General features: G+C 38.6%; 1 protein-coding gene across 1 annotated transcript; it reads left to right on the top strand.

Annotated features, from left to right (window-relative positions):
* Positions 1 to 15,314: 15,314 nt before the first annotated feature.
* LOC129360491 (transcription factor LBX2) lies at positions 15,315 to 17,692 on the top strand. Its single transcript, XM_055030768.1, has 2 exons — positions 15,315 to 16,031; positions 16,652 to 17,692. Exons 1-2 carry the CDS (start codon positions 15,707 to 15,709, stop codon positions 17,113 to 17,115), a joined length of 789 nt encoding a protein of 262 aa, XP_054886743.1. The 5' UTR covers positions 15,315 to 15,706; the 3' UTR covers positions 17,116 to 17,692.
* Positions 17,693 to 18,826: the final 1,134 nt, after the last annotated feature.

Below are 18,826 nucleotides of genomic sequence, written 5' to 3'. Positions count from 1 at the left end.
TGTGCCACGTTTGAGTCTCATACTCCGTTTCTTTGCTGCCCAACTAGCCCAATTTATCTCTGCCTCCTTCAGATTACTTTCAAATAAAGGCGACAAGTGCTGTAAAAATTCTTTCAAAAACTCTTAGATTAATTTTAGAGGGATTGTGAAAAGAATCATGACTAATTTTATGAAAACAATTATTTCTTAGCATGAGTATTTTCCACACTTATTAAACGTCAAAGTTTATTTTTATTATTCTTTAAATGTTAGAATTATTTTGCTGCAAGAAAATGATAGTTTATTTAAAGGGTTTTAATTTTTCTTCACCAGAGGTGCCAGTACCTGCTACCGTCTATGATTCCTCATTGAGTTAATTGTTCGATAACCCAGTTCCTTGAATCTACTGATTAGCATTTTTCTCAGTTGTCACCATTTTATTGCTATTCCCCATCAGCTCTCCTCTGACAAGATCTTTTTAAAACAGAAATTATAACTTTATTCTTTTTGCCTTTTTCAAAACAGATTGACCGGCTTCAGTGACAACAACCCTTGGGACCTGGAGATGTTTTCACAGACACCACCCTTTACTCAGACACAATCATTCCCAGGTTTATTAGCCTCTGGAAATTGGCTTCAGTGGGAGGCAGAAAAACAAATAATTTCAATATACACCAGGGTGTCCTAATGTTCATTTCCATGCTGTCACTTAGAAGGGAGGAGGGTGGAGGGACAGATAGAAGGCATTGTGCTGCTGACAGGATTGGCTTTGTGTGTGATGAATGGGGCTGTCACAGACGGTGACAGGTTTGTGTTCAATACATGTGGATGTACAATACGCTCTGCATCCCGTGACAAGCTGGGAGGCTTTTTGTCCCGATAATCTCCATATCATTTTAATCTGCGGCTGCTTATGGCGGATGTGGTCACTGAGGGGTGTGTCATGGAGGATGCACACAGACTGTCGATCCTCTGGAAGCACACTGAGTTGACTGATGCATTCAAGTGTTTATTAGATTTTTCTTCCTCTTTCTACGTTGTTTTGAAAGTTGCTGAAAGAGTGGAGAATGACAAAGGACATTTTGATCCTGGGATCAGAAGTGATGTGATCTCACATGCAAAAAAAAGTGAATGCATGTCTGGAACGAAAAAGTATTTACAAAATTCACTGGCTTAAAGCCTTTGTGGATTCAACACAAACACAACAGATTCTCAAACAACACAACCCTGTTTTTTTTATTTGCATATCTCCTAGACATCTATGTGTTTCATACAGTCGGAATGAGGGTGTATTCAATTTTTGGGTCCACCTCCAGGTTATGTTATCAATGTTTGAACAGTTTTCTGTACTAACATTACTATACACATTATATTACCCCACATTCAGTTTATGAACCTGAATACAATTTATCTTAGTTTACGACAGGGATCCCAAACTGGAGTTCTGGACAGCTGCTGTCCTGCTGTCCAACACATGTGACTCAAATGGTCGCGTTACATCCTCAGCATGCAGTCATAGTTCTGTTAATGAGCTAATTATGTGATTCAGATGTGTTGAAATGGACATACTTTAAAGCTGCAGGACACCAGACCTCAAAGAACCAAGTTTGACGTTCTTTAACATTTGACACACCTTAAAGAAGAACCGAAAAGTTTTTTAAGCTAACATCAGGTGAAAAAAAAACATAAAATATGGTTGTTGTAAAGTAAAAAAAATGACAACTTTTCTTTCTGTTTTTTTAACACTGAATTTAAAAAAAACATGTTCTGGTGTTTTTGGCATTTTTTGGGCCAGCCTTAGACATGTGACGTACACAGTGCTGCATTTCAAGCATTCAGCAGTTCAACAGAGAGGGGGAGAATATTGGTGCAACATGGTGGAGTCTGATTCTCTAAAGATTAAAAACTTCAGCAGATTTGGATACGGAAACTCAGATGTAAAAAATTACTATTCAAATTTATAGAAGAAATGGAGAAGAGGACATCACCAGAGACAACAAGATGAAGCAACAAGAACCTTATCTCAAGCAAGAACATTCTATTGTACATCAAAAATGGTGATCAGTTCTCACCAGTCTATGTTTCCGATTCAGTCCATATATGTCATGCCTTAACGACCCTGATCATCAGAATCCAAACCTGAAGAACTTTCGCTCGATTCTGGACATTCAACTATTTCAGTTGCTGGCTGAGGAGACACTGTGCAAGTCATGATGAACTTTAATATGGGTGTACATGTGTGTGTGTGTGTGTGTGTGTGTGTGTGTGTGTGTGTGTGTGTGTGTGTGTGTGTGTGTGTGTGTGTGTGTGCGTGTGTGTGTGTGGGGGGGGGGTGCGTGAGATCCTTTCTTGTTCGTTAAATGATATAAAAACTGATTTCAAAGAGCGTAGGCAAAGTAAGTTGAAGTTCTGAAAGCTCATAAAACACTACTACACATTTAGTTTGAACAAATTTTATGTTCTTAACAACCACACAGAATTGCTTCTTTTGTCACATTCACTATGAGACTTTATGCATAAAACAAGTTGTGCATATATTGCTACCATTGCTGAAGAAACATTTAAAGAGCAGAAAAATGCATATTTAAGTTACCCTTATAAAAATGACCATTACCTTTACCATCCTTCTATCTCACATTTCATTAGAGGAACTATCTTTGACATCATTATATCCTATTAGATTTTTTTTAGAAATATTAAACTTATTGTTTAAAAGGATTTATTCAGAAAAAAAAAGATTGCAAGATTTCCATTGATTTTAATTTATACTTTACCTTTTAAAGTTAGACAGAGAGACATCAAAGCATTATTCAGTTACCACAGACTTCCTGTTTCTTAGGAACAAAAATTATATGTGACATATCATTTTAGTCACTCTTCAAAATGGGAAAGACAGAAAGCTATGGCACTCAGGTTAGACAGATGTGTGTTGATCATCATATGTTGGACTAGTACCTAAATCTGAATGTATTTACAGTAAGATGAATTGAAACGCTTGAAAGAGCTGGATCTGTAACAAACAGGATGGATAAATGCACATTTTGTTTCAAAAAGGGTTTAATGATAACAACTAAAGTTATTTTAAGGATTTTCAGAGCTTCATCAAAGTTGTCAATAAGTATAGATGACTGTAAAAATGGTTTTAAACAAAAATGGTCCTTCCAAACAACAAAACAGCTTAAATACCTGGAAAATTCTCTGCAAAGAAAACCCCACCAAAAGGTCAACACTTCCAGAAGAAATATTTCATTATTTTCGACACTGATTAACTTAAGCTGCAGATGGTGTGCATGATAAGGAAAAGCACCCACTGGGTAACACCGTGTTCCTTGCTTCTTGTGTCCTGAATCATTAACGGACGGCAGTTTGGCTTTTTAAGGATCAACATCCATCTTCCTCTGATTTGAAAAAGAAAAATGAAACACAGATACAAAAGCTCAGCCACTTGGGGGTCTGCAGGAGTTTTTCTCTGAGGATTCATTGCTCATGGCTGCGACGGAGTATGAGCCTTTTTCTTAATATTTATGAACTTCTGCATCAGAGTAAGTTATGGACACATATTGAGCCAAGACCTCGCTTAGTGTTTTCACTCCCTCAGTATTTATGATTCCTGACAGTTTTTTTTTTCTCTTATGCAAGTTTCCTGTTTTCCTGTTCATTACATCTTTCCATCAGAGAGATAAAGAAGGCCACAAAGACAGAATTTGGATCCATTTGATTAAATCAGAGTGTATTTTCTCTGGCTTAACTGTGTAAAGTTCTGTTAAAGTCTGATTGTATTAGTTGCTGCATGAATTACTGTGATTTTGAAAGAAGCAGCATGCATATTTATTTCCTATGAAATGAGTTGATAGTAAAATGACTGGATGTGCATTTTGTAAAAGCTGTGTATTAAATGTTGAGTTTATTGTATTGTTTGTTATAATTTGAAAACTTCAGGGGAAGAAAATAATTGTCACCCAGAAGGATGAACCTTCATCTTTGACTTTTATGAAAAATAAGACCCAATAATAATGATTTACCAGCTGGCTGGAAACATTTAAACATGTTCCAGTGCTCCTCAGAACAGTTTAAAAGCTTATATTTCACTAATGTGGACACATTCATAACTCCATGAAAGCATTTCACAGCTCAGCCAGAAAACGATGTGCCTGCTAATAATTCTTACCGTTTGTTTTATCCCGCTGCTCTGAGTTGTGTTTTCTGGATCAGGACCCTGCATATTTCAAATCAGCTCCTAATCACAAGGACACATTTATTTACATTCGTGTTTTTAAAAATGACTAAACCTTCTGGCAGTCAGATTATCCTGTGTGAGTGTCTTCCTCCCTGTAGGTGTCCAGATAGGTAAAGCAAACACCAAAGATTTACAACAAATGCTTTTTACATCTGTTGTCTCCTCTGGAGGTGATTAAACATTTTCCCTTAGAGTTAAATGATGGCTAATGAGAAGTCTTTAACACACGTTGCAGCATATCAGTCATTCATAGACACATTGTTTTCAAAAGTGTTAAATTACTCGTTGCCTGTTCATATTGAAGATTCCAGTTTCCAGAAACTTCACTATGGATTCATGACATCAGTATTTTGAAAGTAGGATAATGTGTTCTTTTGCTCAACAATTATTTCAATTGTTGATTTATCAAACATGAGAACAAGTCATTAAAAAAATGCTGGAGAGATGTTTGTTTGCTTCTGAGCTCTTTTTAATTCTACTACTTAGCAGAGGAGGACACAAAAAGCTGTGATTTTATAAGAGCAGTGGATGCACTTTCTACTTCTTCCAAAACATCAGATCCTAATTGCTGTCTGGTTTACTTCTTAATAAGCTGCTATAAATTGTTAACAGGAAACAAATCTGAACTGTAGATCAGTCAGAGGGAAATATATCATTGTTCTTCTTAACCCTGTCATTCTTAATTTATGATGGCAGCACTCAATATGTCCCTCTATTCATTTAGATTGGGAATGGTGACAGGAGGGCAAGAGGCGTGATAAACACAGGACAAACAACTACACACACACACACACACACGCACGCATGCACGCGCACACACACACACACACACACACACGCATACACACACACACGCACACCCATACACATGCATACACACACACGCACACACACACACACACGCATACACACACACACCCCACACACACACACGCATACACACACACGCATACACACGCATACACACACACGCATACACACGCATACACACACACACACACGCACACACACACACACACACACGCATACACACACACGCATACACACGCATACACACACACACACATACACACACACACACACACACGCATACACACACACACGCACACACATACACACGCATACACACGCATACACACACACGCACACACACACACACGCATACACACACACACGCATACACACACACCCCTACACACACACACACCCCACACGCATACACACACACACACACACACACACACACACACACATACATCTTACCAAAAGACAATTTGGGGAGACTAATTAACCCAACAGTGGATTTTGTACTTTTGTACTATGCCATAGTACATTAAACTGTACTATGGAATCAATCTGGAGTACCCAGAGAAAACCCAGAGAAGAGGAGAACATGTCTTCTCTAATCATCCCACTCAAGAAATATTGTTCCTAAATGTTTTCAAACCATTCAGGCATGAAAAGAAATATTTTTTACAATGTTTTACATTCCTGAATATTATCTGCATTAGCCTGTACAACGGTCTTCAAGTCAGCAATTCTCTACAACCATAGAAACATAAACACACTAAGAGCAACGCAAACATTTTAGTTGATCATCATAACACCAAGTGTTAAAATATTTGGTATTACTGCAGAATATTGTTATTGAAACATAGTCAGTGATGGATGATGTCCACCTGAAATTATCAGTTGCAACTTCCAAACAACTTGAGAGCAACACTTCAAAACTGTAATAAATGTATTAGTCCTTGGTTGTTAATTTATGTTCCCAGTATTTTATTTTTTTAAGTGTAGGGGTGTAGCATACATTGATGGTCCATGTGAGCTTGAAGAATTTTGTCCTGAACTTTCCACTGGATGTCCAGTAGGTGCTTGTTCATGGAGTGACACTAGAGAAGATTCTAATGAAGTGGTTTATGTCAGTAAATCATCAAAACCAACACACACAAAATAAAACCAGTTTTCAATAGATCCACCATGAATGATTCAGTCTCAAAACAACCTCATAGCAGCATCTCCCTACATTTCTGTCAAGTACACCTGAACAGCTTTGTAAGTAAGATATAAATTGGTTAAGATGCATCTTACTTTTATTTAGAATTAAAATGCAACATTAAACTACATTTATGTTATAAATAAATCAGTCTTTACACAAAATCTAAAAACCAACTATGCTAATGCAGCTAAAAGAAAAAAGTTACCCATCTCCAAAGTGAGTACGAAAAAACAAAAGAAAAATTGATTGGGACTAGATCTAAAACGTCCAGTAAGGACATTTTCAGGCATCTAGTGAAAAGCTGATCTTGTAGGTGAAAGATCAAATGTGATGAGTTTGTGTACACTACAACTGTCAGACACTTTTGCACACCTGACCTAACAGATAAACATCCTGCATGGTCTTTAATCCAGGCTGGACAGCCTCACCTGACACTTCCAACAACAGTCCTAAAGCCTTTCTATTGACATTATAAAGTTTCTCTTTGTCCGACAAATGTTTTCCTTCCTCTCCATTTTTCATTAAAGTGACCTTTAGAGTGTCATTGACTGCCTGCTGTACAACTACTAAGATAGCAGTCATTTTTGTGAGTTGTGTAAATATCCTAGCGACATAATATAACATGTAACACATTCTGGAAACTGATTTGTTGGAGGAGGTGCAGGGAAGTGAGGGGGGCTCCAGGCCAAAAAAAACTAACAAAAAAAGTCTGAATTGAAACAGTAAAATATGAATCACATCAAATAAATAGATGTACTTTTTTGTGATGTTCAATTTTGTGCTCAAACATAAATTTAAGTGTGGCTTTAATTAAAGTCCATCTTTGTGTTTGTGCTGCAACTGTTGCTTCAAAAATAGTTTTTGCTGTATTTTAAGAAGTTTTGCCTCTTAGCACTGGATTTGCACTAATTCTGAATTTAAGTTGACCTTCCCATACCCGCCTGGTACTCCCCAGTGAGTCTTCATCACTGCTCCCAACAGAGCCCCCTCCCCTCCTTTTTTTTTCCACAGATGGATTTTTTGTTGCATTAATCCCACAGATCAGGTGGGTTTTGTCAACGTGTTAAACTTTAATACTTTGGGTCATTTATCTTTACGGCCCAACCCGGGGTCTGTCAGCGACCAGACGAGCCATTTCCTCATTTGGTTTGGGAGCAAAGTGGCGCAGGAGAGAGCAGAAGTGGGGGGTGGGCTATGGGTGGTGGGGGTGATGATGGAGTGAAGTGGATGGGGTGGGGTTGGGGTGTCCAGCTCACCATTTAATGAAATCCTGATGTGCGGAGGGAGAGGTAGAGGGGTGATCCTGGAGGTCGGGGCGCCACACCATCTCCAGAAAACGACGCGCCTCCAGAGAGAAGGCTTCACTCGCTCATTTATTTTCTCTCGTTTGGAGGAGCATGCGCGGCTCGTAAAAGGCGCTCACCGATGTGGCCCTCATTACGCGGCGGATGCTGCATCAGGGACCCGCCAGGCGCCCAAGTGGACGAGGATAGAATTGCAGGTGATTAATTTGTTGAAGGCTCCTCTGGAACATGGTGAGCTCACACATGGATTTATCTTCATTTGCCCAGATATGTACCGCGACATAAGAGGACAGGCCTGAGGAGTCCTCATCAAATTGTCTTTAGTCTGCTAGGAAACTAGAGTTTGGAGCGAGGAAATTCTCTGTTGCTTTTATGTTTGTTGTACAGTTTCTGTGTTCATACTGAAGAGGGGGAAAAATCTGCTTGGTCCATTTAACAAAATCATGGAACTAATGGACAAATAACAAGGGTCATAAAGCAAGAACACATTGTGTTTTGTTTTCTCCAGATAAAATGTCACGGCTGTGTTTCACTCCCATAATTGAAACAAACCATTTCAGTTCTGTCAGCGACTCAAATATAATGAAGGGGAACATGTTGGAATCAGTGTCAGACTATTGAATGTGATTGTGTGCACTCATCTGGGAGAAGGAAGTGTTTTTTCAAAGATCATTTCAGCATGCAGATAATGGCTTACATACATTACTCTTAAACTGTGGTACTTTCAGACATTTTGGTATCAAGAATTAGCAAGTTAAATTACAAGGTAATTAACAGCAGTAATTCATAGAAAAGCTAAATGTAGGCAACTAAAAGAGGCAGTGGACTGTAAACTGATGACCGTATTGGAGTTGACTTCGGCCAACCAGGCTGCAGTTATCTATATTTCAAGGGAACCTCTTCATTCCTTTCTCTGTAATAAAATCAGAGAAAGAGTTGATATTAGTGCTGAGTAATGAATGTATGACATCACCACACCGTACACAAGATAGAGAAGTACAAAGAGAAAAGCTTAAGTGCTTTTACTTTCTACCTGATAGAAAAACGTCCAAGATCTAAAGAGGAACCTTTACTGTGCGAATCCTGATAAAAGAGAGATAACTAAAACCAGGCCTGGCCCGACATTGAATTTGATTTGGGGCCCCTCTTCCTCTTAAGAACATCACCAGAAGTGGAGGGGGAGTTTTATTGGCTGAGCTTAAAAGTGATTATTATTTTTCTGAGGCATATTTGTGACCAAAAGAAAAATTAAACCCGTCATCAGATTATAACTATGGTGACTCAACTATCCAATTTATATCTTAAATTTGAATTCAAAGCAGTTTTGAATAGAACAGAATTTATTTATCCCCAAGGAAATTGCATAATTGCTTATTTGTTGACTACTCCATCCAATGTGTTAAATATTAGCAAATAGTAAACCAATGTGATATAAATCAATTTTAATATTATTTTCATTGTCAATTAATAAAAACTACTTTTTAGCTGTATAATCTGTGAATTTAAAGCATTTATGGGAAGCTCTATCAGGTGGAGGTGAGTTTGTTGATATTCTGGGCCGGCTCTCACTGCAACACTGGTTTACAAAACCCTGTTTCAGGGCCTGAAGTCCTTCAGCCAGTCTGTGACAGTAGCTCATACACAACCTGTCTTTAATTACTGCTAACAAATAGCTTAAGTAATCTTTTAATAGGTTTTGTGAAATCAGAGAACGCTTTGAGACACGACTATTCTAAAAAACAGAGAAAAAGAAAAAAAAACAGATAATGTCCCTTTTGTATTATGAATTGTTCCCTTACATGGCACAGCTGTGCACTTCCAGTGAAAATGTGACACATAAAACTTGCATTTGGAATCATGATTTGGGAGGGACGGAGAGGTTCATTTGCCAGCAGAAGGAAAAAAGAAGGTCCTCCGAGTCCTCGCAAGGAATGTATTGGGTACACAATTTAACAATTTCAGAGTGAGCCAAGACATTCCTAGAAATATGTGTAGAAGTTTAGTGGAAATCATTTTTATCTCTTTGAAATGTTAAAAGTAAAACTTTAATAAAACAAGCTGTTAGAATTTAACCAATAAAAAAGATGAAGAAATTCTCACACAGTTTATTTAGGTCACTTTTTATCAGCATGTCTGCATGGAAATCAAGTCAGTTCAACAGCTAGAAAACCCATATCTATCTGAAAACTGTTGCATTTTAACCACTAAGATACTTTAACTCATCATAAATTAACTCATTTAAAAAATTTATTCTAAATATTCTCTTTAAATTGACCAAGAGAATATTTACACATCTAATTACAGAGGCTCAGATAGATTACTAATGTCTCGGCTACAGGTTTTATTGTCGATAAGCTCTGCTCGGTCACCATTGCATAACAGAATATCACAACAAGTATCTCCACTGTTTATTTCATGAAGTTATCTGCTTTGTCCTTCATGTAATAAAAACACAAACCATGAATTAGTTTGTGATTAAAGCATAAAACTTTAATGAAAGACCAGTAAATATTTTACGTCTATTCTAATATGGCATTTTTTCTAAAATGTGCAGCTCCGATGTGTCATTCATTGACAACAGCTGCCTCAGGGTTAAGAGTATCAGCGCTGTCGCTAAACTCGCAAAAGCTGGATTCAATCTGAACTAGCACCCTCACTATCATTCTGATCAAAATCTTTTCACAGAATTTACTTCCAAAAAGTTTCCCCAACTTTACCATTGATGAAAATTATATTTACATATTAATATGGCACACTGTAAGTACAATTATTTTTGAGACTATCACTTAATAAACTACAGTCTTTTAAAATTGTTGTCAACTTGTCATAGTACTTGATCAAATTCAAGTCATCTCATGCATTCATTACCTTCCTGTGTTTCTTTTCCCCTTATTTGTATAAACGTGATCATTTTCTGCTACTTTCTCAGCTTCTTGATGCAGTAAACTCCAAATAAAGCAATATTTTAAGTGAATCTTTATGCACAGTTTGTGTTTCTTGATCAATTTAATAGCATGGATTCATCACTCCCTTTAGAAAGATCTGGAAAACTTTGTGATTCTGTATTTATTAATGTGAGTTAACAAAAACAAAAACCAGAAAAGAAGCAAGTACAATATAATTTTAGCAGTTCGACAAGGTTTAGTGCTTTAAATTGACTTATGTTAAAACAAGTTTGATAAAAAGTTAATATTTACCAGCATTACCAAATTTACTACCCGTGCTAGTTTTGGTAGTTAGTATTTCTATAAATATTAATTATTAATTAAATTATGATTTACAGTATAATATTTTACAAATAAAAATATCTTAATTGAGTGCAAACACAAAGCTACATTAGACATGACCAACATCTCATTAGTTTAAAGCAGCTTACAATTATATTTCTCTAATCTCAGAAACATAAATGATGATGTTATTGCAACAGGGCTGCGGTGTCACTTGTCATATTAATGGCTCTTCTTTAACGAGTTGGCTGTAGGCCACAAACATGCACATAAACAGCATAAATCTAATGTTGAGTATCACATTACATGTATCGCTGGTCAGCAGGGCTAATTACACAATAATGAAGCCAGTCAGGAGTTAAACAGGAGAAACATTCACCCAAGATGCTGTAATCCTGCTAAAGCCTCCCACCTATCCTTCTTTATGAGCTTAAATAGGCCCCAGGGGGCCATTACAAAGCAACAAGGACAACCGCAGTTCACTCCCAGGAGAGGAGCTTTGAACCTGCAGGGAGCCCTGAAATAAACTGAAGGTGTTTGGGTTTGGAAACTGGTCGGAATCGGTGCGTCGTGTCAGTCAGTGCAAGTGTTGTCGGAGCAGAAAGAAGATGGACCAGCAGAAATCACTCCTTCCATGTATATTTTATGCAAACAGGTGTGTTATATTCATGGTGCATCAATTCATAACTGCAGCACTGAGTCACTTTGTGACCTTGAACACCAGAAAACTGCTGGTTAAATTACAGCTAATTATCTTAATGTTTAATGAAGAAACATTATGATAATATGTTTTTGTTTAGTTTGTTAATTAGTTATACTGATGGTGGCAATTATTATTTATGAAATGAATTGAAGATTGATCTTGAAGGAATGGATGTAGGACCATTTTTTATTTTCCTTTTTGAATTTGTTTTTACTGATTTTTAAAAAATGTTTGAAAAGGGCAAAAGCAAACATATGCACTCAAATATGTGCTGTACATATAAGCCTACTAACAAATGAAAAGTGCTGTAGAATAATTGTCTGTGTGGCTAGTAACTGAAAATGTATTTTGTGGCTATTATTTATTGTATTTTTGTATAATGACTGCAAGTATGTTTTTTTTTTTTTTATTGAATGTATTATTTTAAAAAAATAAAGAAACAACAATAGGTCAGTAAGTAGTGACAAGATTTTTCCAGTGGACTCAATCAGTTTTATCTGAAAACTGATTTAGTTTTAGTGAAATTAGGCTGGGTCACTAATAAAATTAATGTATGTGCTAAACAAAAAGGAAACAGATTGATCTGAAATGTACACGTTCAAGCAGCTTTAATCTTAACAGCCAGGTCTCAGTTTGATGCCTTCCAGTCTGACAATGATCATAAAATAAAGCTTCCATCAGTCATTTCTGTCTGGGTCCAAAATTCCTATCAGAACCAGCTCTTCACTCGCCATAAAGCAGCTGGAGGCACAGCACGGTGTCTCACATTGACAGGATTGGAATGGCCAATAAAAACCCAGGACGCACTGACGTGAAGGGGCGCAGGAAGCGGAGAACATGCGCACCTGCGTGTCTCCGCCAATGAAATGTGCTTGAGAGCAAGTCTAAAGGAAGACATTCACCTTGCGACGTCACTTAACCTGTTGGGAATCTCGAGCAAACGTGAGAGCGAAAACGTCCCTTGATCTGTTTGACATAAAAAGAAGAAAAAACAAAATTTGTAATGTTTTTACTTCAGACTAATTACTTTTTAGATTTTGCACATATCATCTTTCCCCGACTGATCCATATTTTTCTCAAACGTTTTAAAGCTGCTGAATGTAACCGAGGTGCGGACCGTGCTCCAGTGTTGACATGGATTCACAGTGAAGCCTCCCCAGCAGCCTTGTCCTCCATCAGGCTCCTTCAACAGCCGCGTGCTGTTTGACAGAGGAAACCAGCCGCTTCAGGCTTCAGGCTGGAAACAAAAAAACACACCCACTGCAGCAGCAGAGGCTGCACGGCCTGCATGCAGTAAACATCATTTCTTTCTCAAGACTACGTTGGTCTCAAATTCCCTGCAGCTCCTTTAAATGTCCTGCATTTTCAAGGCATTTTGGAACAAACTTCAGCACCAATTTAGATCAGGAAAAACACAATCAACCAGCTAATGTCAGTTCGTCCTTAATGTAAAATTCTTGTTGTATCAGTAGATTTTTTTTTCTTTCTTTTCTTGTACCAAGCTGTAAGGCACACAAAAAATATTTTTCTATTCTTGTGCTTTCTATTTTTTTCTGTGTTTTGTGGAAATAAAAGGATAAGGTGTAATGATGAGCTGCGGCTGCGCAAACGCCTGATCTGTTAAGATTGCTACTGCAGCTGTTTGTTGTATTTTTTTCACTGATGATGATCAGCTTGCAGTAATTTTGCCATGCAGGGAATTGATTTGGTGTTTAATCTGAGCACGGCTGTTGAAATGAGAGGTTGGATTGTACTGAGCTGTAGGACATTTGGCTCTTTTGATTATTGTTATTTCTATTATTAGCTTTTGGGAGGTTTGTGAATTTGCTAAGCAGGGGGGGGGGAAATCGAAATTAAAATAATATTTGCTTTTCTGATGAATCACCCCCGCAGACAGATAAAACCCAAACGAAACCAGTTGTGCAGTGAACGGACGTGAAGCAGCACATTCTAACGCGAGAAGGCCGCTCTGATGGGAGGCGAAAGCGAAGCGAATCTTCCAATTAAATCCACCTAGAGCTGGTGATTGATGATGTCAACTTTTCTGCTTCTAATTAACGTTCAAATTAGACCGAAGGGTGAAAAAAAAAAACTAAGCAGCTCCACAAAACATTTAAAAGATAATGATATAAGAAAGAAAAGAAAAAACACTGAAAGTCCGTGCGGAGTCTATGCAATTTGTCTTTTGAAAGATTTCTCTTAAATATTCAATATTACTGACCTTTGTGTGGGTCTCCAGCATTAATGTTCAGATAGAAAATAAACAATACAACGTGACACTTTAAACAACTATTCAGATTAAAATAAATAAACATTTGTCTAAATCCGGGGCTTAAAAATAATAAATTTTATTTAACCCATACAACAAACATAATCTTTTCTCCTTAGTTTGCTCATACAAACTTACCTCCCTTCCCGTTTCATTTAATTTCAAATTCAAGTCAAAAAGTGTCCGCTGAAATTAGCCTCACTCTGATATTAACATCATTTCATTCTCCCGGAACTTTCTCCAAGTCGATACGCGTTTCTCTCCAAATTCCCTCTAACTGAATTTATCCCTGCAAGCTCCTGCTCGTTATGGAGAAATATGTATTCAAAGCAGCCTTGGAGGGAGGACCTCCACGGCTGATAATAGAATTTCCTGCTGTTTTACAACTCCGTCCCTAAACCAATGTCACCATATGCTGCTGTTGGCACAAGACTCTCCGCAGTGGCTTCATGAGCGGCAGCCTCCTCCCGGCAGCGTTGGAAATAAATAAAATAAGTTCGCAGTCTCACTTAGTGTTTCTTTAGTTTAACCTTTGGCAGGGAATTATGATTTAGCTGCTGACATATTGTTACAGAATTTTGTTTTGACGGGGTTTTGCAAGATATTGACATAAAAAATTACATTTTTGTAAACATAAAAAAGCTTACTCACAACTTCTGCTGATTTTTTTTTTTTATTTAAACAAATCCAAATCCAAACGGAAGAGAATAAACCCAACGCACCTGACAGAAAACAATGTGCGTTTCCTCCGGACAGACATACCTGCTGATCTCTCCCGTGCGTCCAAGCGCGTCTCTCTCTAATCGCTTTCTTTTTACTGAACATGTTGGACTTCCTTTCAGAAAATTCAGTCTGCGTCGTCAGACTGGAAGCCATAGCACGGCGTCACCTTTATTACTCGCTTATTTCACGCTACCGCATATTGAGTTACACTGGATTCCACCTGCGGGGACAAACTGGAGCATGGCTGAAATACCGGCAGTAAAATAACATCTCACACAAAACGGGAAAAGCAAAAACAATGATATTTTTATTTTTCCCTCCTACTTCATATTCGTTTGAATTAATTTAAATGTGTTTTCCTTGGATGATTTTTCCAGAGATTCATAAGGTCATACATTATTAAATGAGTAGAAAATGGATAAAAATACAACATTCCTTACGCGTATTTATTCTCAGATTACAGGCTTTTTCTTGCCATAATAAATAAACACTAAAAATAATATTATTTACGCTAAAATTATTGGTATGCGTGGAAATAGGCTAAAATGTTCTTTTGGAGCTTGATTTTAAGTCCATGTGCAACAGGGGGCCACATTCGCACATTATGCAAACCTCTCGATGCACAATTACGCAAGAATATGACAGAGGTATGAAGCTTGCTTTTGTTTCAATCCTTTTTCCATGATGAAAACGTGCTTTGATTTGGCCATCGACTCTGCTTTTCTACAGGACTACAGCAACAGAGGGAAACAGATGCATAAACATTTGAAGGCAGCACCAGACTCCTCCTATTCCCCACGTCCAATTAGTTCTTCTGCTCCGGCCCTTTAAGACGCAGCAGCGGGTCACCAGGTGGTGTAGTGTTTCTCTAATTGAACTTCGCCCAATCAACAATAAGTCGTTAGCAGTCGCTTTGCTTTTCTTGGTGCCTGGAAGCCTTTCCCCCTCTTCTCCCCCTTTCAGGGATTCACCACCTCCAGTCATCCACTTTCTAAAGATCCGCATGGAGTTTGGCAGAGGAATCAGGACGCTCTGAGGGGAATAAAGCGCGGCTGCCTCTGCAACTACGCCCGAAGCATGGTTATTTTGGAGGAAGGCTCTCAGGCGAGCTAAGTTTGCAGCTTTGGACTCGAAGCATTGAGCTACAGCGGAGTTCTACCAGAGCCCCGAGCTCTAGAGGAAACGCTTGTGGACGTTTTAAATCTGCCATTTGAATGAAATAATCAACTTTTTTCCTTGAGAGCAGCGATATCTGCGGGAGTGCGATGACCTCCAGTAAAGACATGAAGGCAGGGTCTGTGCTGCAGTCCGGCGGCGAGGAGCGGAGGCGGGCTCCGCTGGACCAGTTGCCGCCGCCGGCCAACTCCAACAAGCCGCTGACGCCGTTCAGTATCGAGGATATCCTCAACAAACCCTCAGTGAAGAAGTCGGTGGCCAGCATCTGTCCGCCACGAGTGCTGGAGAAAGTCACGGGCTCCAACGCGGTTAGAAACGGGATCAGCACTCCGTCCTCGCCTCTCTGCGCGCTGGAGGAGCTGGCCAGCAAAACCTTCAAGGGTCTGGAAGTCAGCGTCATCCAGGCAGCAGAAGGTAGCTGCGCGCTTTCCTTATTAAATTATGGATTTTCATTAAAAGCTAGAAAGAGAGCAATTTTAAATGACAGCATGTAGGCAAGAAGATGGAGGATTGTTTTGACTTTTAATGAGGACATGCCAGGGCAGCTGCATGGGAATGTGTTGGGAAAACACATTAATATGTGGAAACAAGGCTTCACGTTACTTATAAACTGATAAATTCCAGTAACACCAGTTCGAGACGGCAGATAACTTATGATCAAGTAGTCAACCATTCTGGCTTAAATACAGCGCTAGATTGACAGGGTGACAGATAAGGATGACAAAGATATTAAAAGTAAAACTATCTAATCGCCTCTAATCAATATTCAACTACAAAAATTAATTTGTTGAAATTGTACAATATGAAAAGGAAAATTGTAAAATTTTTGTTCAACTAAATTTTGCAGCAATTTTAACTCTTCAGTATTTAAAATGATCATTTCTCTTCCATCAAAGTTTGCCAAATGAACGCAAGTAATTCGGAAGAAAAAGTTGCAATTTGTTTTACTTTAAATTTCAGGCAAACAGAGGTCAGCTCCGAGTTGCAGATTTTTGATTCCTCTCCCATGCTTCCTTCTCGCCCCCTCCTCCAAGGTCGGGAGCACCTGAACTCCTTCGGGCAGCGGCAGACGTCGAAGAAGAGGAGAAAGTCGCGGACGGCCTTCACCAACCACCAGATCTACGAGCTGGAGAAGCGCTTCCTCTACCAGAAGTACCTCTCTCCGGCCGACCGTGACCAAATCGCGCAACAGCTGGGACTCTCCAACGCTCAGGTCATTACCTGGTTCCAGAATCGCAGGGCCAAGCTCAAGAGGGACCTGGAGGAGATGAAGGCGGATGTGGAGTCGCTGAAGAAGATCACGCCGCAGACCCTGCAGAAGCTCGTCAGCATGGACAACATCGAGGACCCGCAGGGTGGGGGGTCCGGGGCCCGGTCACCCAGCGTCTCCCCGACCTCACAAGGACACCGAGCCTTCCCACAGTCCCCCTCCTCATCCAGAGACCAAACCACGGATGAGTTTTCGGAGGATGATGAAGAGATTGAGGTGGACGATTAACAGACAGGAGGGGACTGGAATTTTCATAAACAGCAAGAAAAACAAAAAGGGACATTTTTTTCTTCCCAAACTTTTGCACGGATATTGATAAAAGGAGAATACACACATATGTGAACATTCGGGATAATTTTCCGATTTTTATTTCTTCTCTTTAATTTATTAATTTGACGAATAGTGAATCCCTCCTGTTTAAGTTTCAACACTTGTGGGGAATATCTGCTTTTCTATCAGGCAGAGCGTGGCAACATTTAAATAGAAATTATAATTTTTCAGAGGTTAATCGCATTAGAGGCGAAGAAAAGGCTGTGCAATTATTGTTTAATGCGCCATTAATTCACATTGTCCAGTTGCCAAATAACTCAAATTAGCCCTATTTTTAATTTGATTTAATGTCGCCCTCTGCCCGTATTTTTTCAATTTCTGCAAGCATGCAGGCCTCCTAGAGGCGCCAACCGACAACAACTGCACCAACTTCCGACCCGCTTGAGTTCTGTATATAGATCAAACATCCTACGCGATAATTTTATTGTAACGTTCTATTTAATCAGCATCTATGTAAATAAAGGTTATATTGTATTTCAAGCAGCTTTCAGCGATACTGGATGTGTGGTTTCCCTAAAGTGGACACAAGTGGGACATTATTGCACTATAAGAAATTAATGATGAAACATGTAGATTTTTTTTTCTTATAATAATTTACAGTGCTAAGAAGCTCGTATTCTCTCCACTCTCCAGGTTTTTGGCAGTTATTTAAAAACTCTGCAAAGATTCCCCTCCGACAGAAGTTAAAAATCTTCCCCTCTCTGTAAAGATGTGACTTTTGCATTCACTGACCCCTGCTATTCAGCTTTAAAGTGCCGTGACTTCAATTAGCAGCCGTCCACCGCCTTTATTTCCATTATTTGGGCCGGCATTGAATGCATCTTGTCACAATAAGGTCCCGGTCTGTTCGCGGTGTTAAGAAAAGCTCCTGCGCCATATGTTTTCTTCCTCCTTCTGTATGAATCGTCTTTAACACAACTGGTCGACATGATTGATTAGGTTAACCCGCCTTTGACTCACATAAAACAGCTTCCACCCAGCCGTGGGTTATAATGGCCACGCATCTGCCACTCTTAACCCGGGTTTGTTTAAAAAGAGGCAGGGAAAACGAGACAAAGTTCGCTATGAATAGCAAATGGGTTCGTGTGAGGAGCCTAATGAATAAAACCCAAAGGGAGGAGGTGGAAATAAGACACACTGCTGCTGCTGGACAGCCATTTGCAACAGTTTTGCAGCGGGATCAAAGGTTTAGTGTGTGTTTGTGTGTGTGGGTGGGGAGGTGGGTGATGTTAGTTTTTACTGACAAAATGTTTTAGACAACTCAGCAAATATTAGCTCATTCTTTCGTATATATATATATATATATAGATATATATATATATATATATATATAGATATATATATATATATATATATATATATATATATATATATATATATATATATATATATATACACACACACACACGAAATGTCAGATATTTTAAAACAACAAAACAAAAATTCTACTCTTTTTGGAGCACATATGTATTTTTCTTTATAAGTGGTTATTTGCATATCTTTTTTATGTTGCAGTAATATAGGATTGTGTTGCATTAATAGATTATAGAATTTTTTATACCAGAATATATTCCCCGGCTTGTATTGTATATAAAAAAGGATTTAAAAT

This window comes from Poeciliopsis prolifica, unplaced genomic scaffold (genome assembly GCF_027474105.1).
Source record: "Poeciliopsis prolifica strain line A6 unplaced genomic scaffold, Auburn_PproV2 SCAFFOLD006, whole genome shotgun sequence".
Classification (NCBI taxonomy): domain Eukaryota; kingdom Metazoa; phylum Chordata; class Actinopteri; order Cyprinodontiformes; family Poeciliidae; genus Poeciliopsis; species Poeciliopsis prolifica.
This window is presented reverse-complemented; position numbering and strand designations above follow the sequence as displayed.

Bases quoted from the DNA above. Each gene is read 5' to 3' on its own strand.
- LOC129360491 (XM_055030768.1), top strand. From the start codon at position 15,707: ATGACCTCCAGTAAAGACATGAAGGCAGGGTCTGTGCTGCAGTCCGGC. The intron at 16,032-16,651 runs GTAGCTGCGCGC...CCCTCCTCCAAG, and splicing joins CGTCATCCAGGCAGCAGAAG to GTCGGGAGCACCTGAACTCC.